The sequence below is a fragment of the Bos grunniens genome, chromosome 20 (genome assembly GCF_055505025.1).
Source record: "Bos grunniens cultivar Pamir isolate PY7600 chromosome 20, Bosgru_T2T1.0, whole genome shotgun sequence".
In the NCBI taxonomy this organism is placed as follows: domain Eukaryota; kingdom Metazoa; phylum Chordata; class Mammalia; order Artiodactyla; family Bovidae; genus Bos; species Bos grunniens.
The window spans coordinates 32120768-32130280 of NC_141184.1; the positions used below are offsets into that span (position 1 = coordinate 32120768).

At 46.9% G+C, this 9513-nt stretch overlaps 1 protein-coding gene across 3 annotated transcripts in view; it reads right to left on the reverse strand.

Moving 5' to 3' along the window:
• C1QTNF3 (C1q and TNF related 3) overlaps positions 1 to 8170 on the reverse strand; it is a 32364-nt gene extending 24194 nt beyond the window's left edge. Inside the window, exon 1 of one of the 3 annotated variants that reach the window (XM_086362545.1) lies at positions 7995 to 8170. In XM_086362545.1, the coding sequence (XP_086218671.1) occupies positions 7995 to 8078 (84 nt within the window). In that variant the 5' untranslated portion in view covers positions 8079 to 8170. Of the gene's footprint in view, positions 1 to 7775 lie in introns of all 3 variants that reach the window. The other 2 variants (XM_086362544.1, XM_086362543.1) reach the window with 2 other exon arrangements.
• Between the last annotated feature and the right edge of the window lie 1343 nt (positions 8171 to 9513).

Sequence of the window (9513 nt, forward strand, 5' to 3'; positions counted from 1 at the left end):
TCGTGTCGTGGAGCTTGTCTTCCTCCTTGTGTGTGGTCTGCTGCATCGGCATCGTCCTTTTCCCTTTTATAACGCTTTCCTTCCAGCATTTACATTTTTAAACTCTGGATCCTCAAACCCACTGGCTGAAGGTGCTGAAGCTCCAATGGGCGCCGGGTTGCTTGTGAGCAGCGGGCAGAGGCTGGGATCTGGGGTCCACGTCCTCCATGGCAGGAGGAGTGAGGCGGGCCGGGCGCAGTGCTCAGTGGTGACCCAAGCGGCTTTGCCTTTGAGCGGGGATTTCTCTGTGCTAAGCCCTTGCTGGTTCTGGTTGGTGGGTCTCCGGCAGTCTTAATGTGCTATTGAATGTCATGACTTCTGATCACTTGGCGAAAGCCACTCAAGGTTTCTTGAGGAAAACACCAGAATTAAAGAATGCTGATTTATGTTCTCTGTGGTAACTGGTAGCAGTCTGGGCCCACAAAAGCCCGGTTGGTCCCAGGGTGCCTCCGGGACGTCAGCACCGCCTCCTGTGTCTGGTGTCAGATGCGGCACTGGTGTGTCCTGCGGGGCCCTCCCAATGCACGGGGCACACGCTCACGGGAGACCGCGAGGCTGAAGTGTGACCCACGGCCAGAGCGCGTGCTGACGCCGCCTGCCCACGGCAGGCTGACACCTCCTCGCCCACTGAGTCTGGAGGGGCTGGGTCCTTTGCCAGCTCCAAAGGGACAGACAGCAGCTCGCTGTTTTCCTGGGCCTCCTGTTTCTCCTGATGTCTTAGTTGTCCATTTCCTCAGAGTAAAAGTGCTTCTTTGTGCCTCCTTGACGGAGGTTGGCGTGTTCTGGATTCCACCCCTCACCCCTCCTCAGTGCTGAGGTGAGACGTGGCCCCTTTCCTGCCCGAGGCCCCTGTGCTCTCCCCTCACCTGCGTCTGCGCCTGTCGTCAGGGGAGGCACAGAGCTCGGCTCTGGGAAGAGCATGCTCTGCTGGAAGCAGTGTCGGGAGAACGCACTGGAGGTGAAGTGCAGTGAGGACTGAAGACTCCGTCCACATGGTACCTCCTGCCCTCAGCTCAGGAGGGCTCCCTTCAGACCACCAGCCTTGTCTGACAGCAGCCTGAGACCCACTGGGCGCAGCTGGTGAACTTTTCGAGAATGAAAGTGGCTCCAGGGCTGTGACCCCAGAGGCAGCTCAGCCGTGGGCGCTGGGTCCTCAGGAGCCCATGTGCACAGCAAGCCCGCCTCCAGACTTCCAGCGACTGAGCATCTTCTGTTTTCTGTAACCATCACTTAATTCAAGTAATGGTGCATGTCCCCCTCTGTCCACAAGGATCTTGACCTAAGAGGCACCAGCTGCTCGGACAGGCCGAGTCAGGCGGCTGGGACACACTCGGGGTCGGGACGTCCACACGAGAGACAGCCGGGGGGAGAAGAGCCACACCACTTATCTTGCTTCGAGACCGACAGTATCTGTCACTTTGTCTAGAAAGTGAAGTGAAGTCAAGTCGCTCAGTTGTGTCTGACTCTTTGCGACCCCATGGACTGTAGCCTACCAGGCTCCTCCCTCCATGGGATTCTCCAGGCAAGAATACTGGAGTGGATTGCCATTTCCTTCTCCATGTCATAGCTTTTCTTCCAAGGAGCAAGCATCTTTTAATTTCATGGCTGCAGTCACCATCTGCAGTAATTTTGGAACTCAAAATGATAAAGTCTGTCACTGTTTCCATTGTTTCCCCATTTCTATTTGCCTTGAAGTGATGGGACCAGATGCCATGATCTTCGTTTTCTGAATGTTGAGTTTTAAGCCAGCTTTTCACTGCCCTCTTTCACTTTCATCAAGAGGCTCTTTAGTTCTTCTTCGCTTTCTGCCATAAGGGTGGTGTAATCTGCATATCTGAGGTTATTGATATTTCTCCCTGCAATCTTGATTCTAGTTTGTGCTTCATTCAGCCTGGCATTTCATATGATGTACTCTGCATATAAGTTAAATAATCAGGGTGACAATACACAGCCTTGACGTACTCCTTTCCTGATTTGGAACCAGTCTGTTGTTCCATGTCCAGTTCTGTTTCTTCATGACCTGCACACAGATTTCTCAGGAGGCAGCTAAGGTGGTCTGGTATTCCCATCTCTTTCAGAATTTTCCACAGTTTGTTGTGATAAACACAGTTAAAGGCTTTGGTGTAGTCAATGAAACAAAAGTAGATGTTTTTCTGGAACTCTCCTGCTTTTTCTATGATCCAACAGATGTTGGCAATTTGATCTCTGGTTCCTCTGCCTTTTCTAAATCCAGCTTGAACATGTGAAAGTTCTCGGTTCACGTACTGTTGAAGCCTTGCTTAATGAATATTAAATGTATTCAGATATGACTCTGAGTTCAACACTTACGTATCAATGATAAATGTCTAAAATTTGGGCTTACTGTCAAGGAGGTAGAGATTTTGCAGAAGTTGAACCGCAAAAGAGTTAGAGTCATTCATAAAACTTTGAGTCTCTTCTAAATGGGCAACTTTTAATTATAGATAGCATACAAAAAACTTGTGGAAACTTTCCTTGACACCAATTAAAAATCAAAGTTTTTTTGAAAATAGCATGTTGTTGCTAAGGGATTCATTTTTTAAAAGGAAGGGATGGGGTGAGAGAGGAAGGAAGGAAGAGAGAGAAATGAAGAAAAGGAGGGAGGAAGAAGTCATTTAAAATTCAAGTTTTCTCTGCCATTAGAAATCCAAGCAGAACAATGTATCAGCGCTTCACGTTGTTGCACCTCTAGACATTCACAGCGCAGCAAATTCTACTCAATACTCTGTAATAGCCTGTATGAGAAAAGAATCTAAAAAAGAATGGATAGAACATCCCTTGTGGTCCAGTGGTTAAGAATCTGCCTGCCAATGCAAGAGACCGGTTTGATCCCTGGTCAGGGAAGATTCCATGTGCTGTGGGTCAACAGAGCCTGTGCGCCACAACCACTGAGCCCACGTGCCCTAGAGCTGATGCTCTGCAACAAGAGAAACCACCACAGTGAGAAGCCCAAACACCACAACTAGGGAGGAGTCCCCGCTCACAGCAACTAGCCAAAGCCCATGCATGGCAATGAAGACCCAGTGGAGCCAGAATAAAATGAATAAATAAATAACTTTTTAAGAAAGAGTGTATGTGTGCTAAGTTGCTTCAGTTATGGCCTACTCTTTGCAACCCTACGAGCCTTCCAGGCTCCTCTGTCCATTGGATTCTCCAGGCAAGAATACTGGAGCGGGTTGCCATTTCGTCCTCCAGGGGACCTTCCCAACCCAGGGATTGAACCAGAGCCTCATATGTCTCTTGTATTAGTAGGCAGGTTCTTTACCATTATCACCACCTGGAAAACCCCATGTATATGTATAACTGACTCACTTTGCTGTACACCTGAAAGTAACACAACATTGCAAATCAACTATACTCTGATAAAAATTATTTTTAAAAACTAAATTTGCACAAACAAAACATAAAACAAGCTAGAATTTTTTCCCTGACTCTTATTTCTTTTTTATTTAAACAGGTTCCCACCTAGTTATAATATTAAGAAACAAATGCCTCATCTGTAGTCCAGCAAAAGCTGCAACAGCTGAGAGCCCAGACTCAAGGTTTCAGGAGCTAGGATTTGGACCAATCTCCTGGTCTAGTCTTCAGTCCCTCAGACCCAACCCTGGACAGGTATGGGAGTCTACGAAAACCTTCTACGAAGCCGGTAGAGGAAAAGAAAATTAGCCAAAGCAATTGGTTGGAGACAAGGGATTTCAGACACTTGGGAAGTCAGACACTGCAGACTGCCCCACCTTCTAATCCAAAGATGAAATCTGAGGAGTAAGTATTCTGTAATTTCCTGGTATAATTTTGCTAATATGAAATACAGATTTTTAAGCTCCAAGAAATTCTAAGCTCTGCCAATAATGAATTTAAGGGAAGGAGACGGGTGGGGATGAGGGAAAATCCTGAAGTGGAACCATTTATTTAAAAATAGAATTTAAAAACTGAGACAACCAAGAATGTCAGAAAGAGAACTGGACTGGAACCAGAACTCCCATTACAGGTCTGTGTGACTTTCATGAAGTCATTTTCTCCCAGACATCATTTTTCTTGTCCACTAAATTAGAGGACAGGGTAAAAATGGTCATGAAATTTCCTTCCAGCTCTATAACACAAACAATGATACTGAAGTCTTTCCCAAAGCCTCAGATGGTGACTTAGAAAGCTTTTGTTTTGAAGGCTAGTGTCTGGGCACAGGAAATCAGCTCCAGGAGATGAGGTGCACACCCAAGCACTTGGAGAGCACGGTTGTTGTTTAGCCGCTAAGTTGAGTCTGACTCTTTTACAACTCCGTGGACTGTAGCCTGCCAGGCTCCTCTGTCTGTGGGATTTCCCAGGCAAGAATACTGGAGTGGGTTGCCATTTCTCAGGGGGATCTTCCCGACCCAGGGATTGAATCCGTGTCTCCTGCATCCCCTGCATTGCTAGGCAGATTCTTTACTACTGAGCCATCAGGGAAGTTGAGAGCACAGAGCTACCACCAAAACAGGGAGAGATTTCTGATCACTATGTGGGCCCCCTCCTAAGAACCCTCTTGGAACATTTCACAACACGGTCCTCCCTCTGGCCTGGTCTTTGAAAAATCAATCAAATGGAACAATGTCTGTGAGCCTTGGAACAAATTAGACAGGATGTGTTAGTTGAGAAGTTTTCTCCCAGGCAAGGGAGATTCACATTCTTGGTAGTTCTGCAGGTCACCTTGCTATTGACTCTTCCCAAAATTAGGTCAAATTTGAGCACGAAGATCATGCAAATGTGTGGTATGAGAGGAAGAAAGTCCCTAAGACGGGTTTCATCTATTCTGAGGATGGAGGCCTAGGGGCAGCTATCGAGAATGAAGCTCTACTATTGGGGAATGACTTCAGGAAAAAGGGTCCACGGCTTCTTCTGTGGAAAGGGAAAAGCGAAGATAAAGAAAGTGAAGGGAAGTGGAGGAGGGAGAGACAGGCGCCTAGGAAGAGCAGGGAAGGTTGATAAAGGTGGAAATGGTGAAGAGCTGCAGAGAAGAAAATGCCAGGAAAAGGGAGAGCAGGTCTCCCTGGGAGAGTGGTCCCCCACCTCTACACATCTTTGCACAAACCCTATGGCCAGAGTCCTCTTTTTAGAACACAACCCTGACTTCACTGCCCTGCTATGCACGAACAAAACTTCTGCTTGCAAAATAAGGTCTAAGCTTTTAAACCGGTCAACAGAATCCATCAAACGGCACTAAAATCATGGGTGTCTTCCTTCCACAGCCCAGGCACTCCACTGACACCCACTCCTCCAGGCTCTCTCAAGGCTCTTTCTGTCACACAAATTTATTTTATCTTTTCTGTGAATAGCCATCCTTTTTGTCTCATCCTTTGAGATTCAACTCAACAGCCACCACCATTCTGACCCTTTCCTCCCAACAGTCTTTTGTGTGTGAACTTTATCACATGGCATTGAATTATCTGTTAATTTATCCCCACGAGAGCCCTTCAGAACTGTTCAGCAATAGAAGCTTGAGTGTATCTATCCCCATCCTAAAATGTGACTCACAGAGAAGCACAGGAAAAGATTGGTGAAGGAAAAAAAAAAAGATTAGTAAAGGAGTGAATGAGGATTAAGAGAAGAGGTGGGAAGTTGGGGGAGTGAGGAAAGAAGGAAGCACACAGAAAAATCCTAAATTCAACACGGGGCTCCATATCCATGGGCAGAGAATTGTACTAAAACTTCTAGAGTATCAGTGGCTAAATCTCCACAGTGACTCCTGTTGGGGGCTGATTTGGAAATACTGTAGGAATCCAAGGGAGTTTAAAAGCACCCCCCTTCAAAAGAAAAAAAAAAGGAAACCCCAAAAAGGCTTCTTACCCACCTCATCTGATTTTAATATGCTAGATGCCTAGGGCCGCTAGCAGGCAGCATGGAACAGAAATTTGAATTTCAGTGGCCTGCTGGATGCCAAGAAATAATGACCCATGACAGCCCTCATCTGCCTTCTGCTGCCTCTGGGGGCTCACACAGCCATGGCCAAGAAGGATCCAGCAGAGAGCCCATTTACTGAAGTGGAAAGTCCAGATCAAGGCTCAGACAAAAGCACAGATATCTTCACCACTGATAAACACAAATCAGTATTAATCACTCTTCAGCCAAAAGACTATCAGATGAAAGGATAATCTCTAAAAGTGGCCTTCAAAAAACAGGACTGGGGACTTCCCTGGTGGTCCAGTGGTTAGGGCTTCTCACTTCCACTGCAGGGGACACAGATTCGTCCCTGGTTGGGGAACTAAGATCTCACTTGCCACACAGCATGGCCAAAATAAATAAATAAACAAACAGGATTGTGTATAGAGTTTATCTTTTCTCCCGCAGCTCCACCAGTTCAACCAGGCCCCACAGAACGGTTTGAACAACTGTATCTGTGGTCAAGTCAGAAGTCCAGGTTTGTCTCAGATCCACAACTGCTTCTGCCTGTGATCTTGGTGTGATCTTCTACCGGTCTCAACCCACACGTCAGTCTGTGGTTGGCAAGGCTGAGATTTCAGCGGCATGGACGTTTTCAGGGCCTATCCAATGCATGTGTGTGTGCATGCTCAATTGCTTTGCATGCTCAGTCACTTCAGTCGTGTCCCACTCTGTGACCCCATGGACTGTAGCCCACCAGACTCCTCTGTTCATGGGATTCTCCTGGCTAGAAAACAGGAGTGGGTTGCCATTCCCTTCTCCAGGGGATCTTCCCAACCCAGGAATCGAACTGGGGTCTCACACATTTCAGGCAGGTTCTTTACCAGCTGAGCTACCAGAAGCAGTTAATTCTTATAGTAAAATTTATCTGTTCAAAAATCATATAATTCAGAGTAACTCTCCTTGCCCCCTCATCTGATTTCATCATGCTGATTCCTGGAAGGCAAATCAAAATCTTCTTCTTCCTTATGTTGTATACCTGAGACTAATATCATGTTATATATACCTCAATTAAATTTTTTAAATAAAAAATAATAGACAGTTAAAAACCTGTGTCTTCCTGTTCTTAATGTTTTCAATGAAATTGAGTTTCATCCATTTGCTATTCACTACACTAAAACATGAACTCACTCCCACACCACCCTCAAAGAGTTAAAGATGCCTCCTTAGATGCTGAGCTTATACTCAGCATTTTACACAAATCCTCTGATTAGTAGGCCCTGGGTCATACAATAGCATGAGGTCTGCATTTTAAATACAGATATATGTTTTTGTTTTAACTCCTTTTTAAAACAAAGTGAAAATAGAGTGCTATTAAATCAAATAATCAAGCCTGGCATGAAATGTCACAGTAAACTCGCAAATCAAATGAAAAACTCAAAGGGCAGCTTCTCTCTGCCAGGAAGAATTAAGAAAGTCCAATTTATGATCTGTAAATGATTATCTCCAGCAACCCGTCTATCGGCAAAGGTCAGCTCTCCTCCTCCTTTCCACACCAACAGAGCAAGAAAGAAACAAAACCACAGCAGAGCAGGGCTGATGCTCCACTCCCCTTTCTGATGGGGCGTCTGTGGCTTCTCTTTATCTCAGTACATCAGTGCTACCTCTGCTGAGTGTCTAACACACACTGCCAGCGCCCCTAGCATCCCACAGCAAGCCAGAGAGACAGACCCGCGAGCAGTTCAGCCAGCTTCTGGAAAGCACTGTTCCCGGGAATCACAGCTGAAAAAAAATAAAATAAAAGAGCAAAGACAACAAAACTCATGAAGCTTTGACAGTAACCCTTAAAAGAGAATTCCGAGTACCTGGCCCCAGAATGGGGTGATCTGGGCTAGGTCATCTACCTCGGGGGGCGGTAGCTCATCCGGCCTCAGGGATTTTAGGTCTGTAGAAGTGTTATTATCCACAGTCCCAGTTCTAGGATGGCTCCGCTCTCTCACTTTCTCCCTTCTGGAGCCGCTACGGCCAGTCTGCTGATGGCTTTGCACTATTCGCGCCACCACTTTATTAGCTCTTCCGCTCACCTCCATGTATTCATCTTGACACAGGCAAAAAGGGAGGAAAAGCAAAGCCAGAAGGTGCCAATAGACGAGCTGCCTCCCCAGCATGGTTCTCAACAGAGCCACAGAGCTTCCCGGGGAAGACGGCTGGGGCTCTGGCCGCCGTGGTCTCCTCGGGCAAGCGCCAGGGGCTGGAGATCAGAGCTGCCTCCGGCCGGGCGGTTTTTATAGTTCAGCGTGTAATAAATAAGGCAGCAGGCAAGCCAGAGGGAGAGCGGTCCTCCTCCGCGGGCAGAAGGGGCCCCATTCATCACTTTCCCATACCACAGGCAAAACGATTTGTGTGCACAGCTCCCAGTTGGTGGGGTTCATAAATGTCACACCTTGGCACGTTTTTTTGTGAAAGTGTGAAGGGAACATACACAACCAGCTGGAAACAGGCAGCATGTGTCCAGCGGTTTGCTTTTGCGATTAGACATGGAAAGGCTGCTCCTTTGTGGTCTAAGATGTCTTTTGGAAAAAACTCCTCCCGGGCTTGCCAGGAAATTCGGGCTTAACTGCATCAGTTCCATCTGAAATGGCAGTGGGAACGTGTTCAGGGCCATCGAGAGAGCTATGCACTCTCATTATACAGTTCATATTTCCCCCACTTAAAGGAACTAATTTCCCGTTCTGGCTCCGGCAGCAGAAGGTAGTTGGGTGACTCCAGAACACTGAGCTGGATTCAGGTTCAGAGTTTCTGGGTTTAGCAAAAGCATCTCCCCATCGTAGGTTTCATTTCCTTTTCCCTGGAGTTTTCAAAAGCCAGAGTTAGATCAAAGTGGATGAAGTCGCTTCTGGCCAGATGAATATCTGACATCCTGCTTCATATTAAAAGAAAATTGTCTCTGGCTCCTCTTCCTTCTGACACATTCTTGATTAAAATGAAAGAAATGCAAAGATTCCAACCAAACACCCTCCTCCAAGTAGATCAGGCTGGAGAAAACTGTCATTGCCTTTAGGATGCTTGCCACATTTTAATGAATTCAGCCAAAGAGAAGGTGGACTTTCCTAACTCTTTTTTTTTCTCTTGGCCTGCTGGGTCTTCCTTGCGGTGAGCTGGCTTCTGGAGTTGTGGCACCAGCTTAGTTGCCCTGCATCGTGTGGGACCTTAGTTCCCCAACCAGCAATTGAACTCACGTCTTCTTCGTTGTGGATTCTTAACCGCTGGACCACCAGGGAAGTCTCGCTAAGCTCTTTGTGATAATAAAGAGAACTCATATAGTTTTGCCGTTAAAAACTGCCTCTATTTTCGCATCATTTTATTTAATAGTGCTCATTCACTCACATAACACAAAGTCACTGTCCTCCCCCGTGAGAAGAGACCCTGGGACTTAAAGGCAATGAGTGGCCAGTATGTGTGATGCTAAGAGGACAAGGGCAGCACTGTCAGAAGCCACAGTGGGGGAAGCCAGGCCTGAGGATGAGGTGACAGCCACTGGAGAGAGGGGAGGAGCTGCTCACAGCTGTCCTCCTCACTCAGCAAAAGGGGCCTGGGAACCAA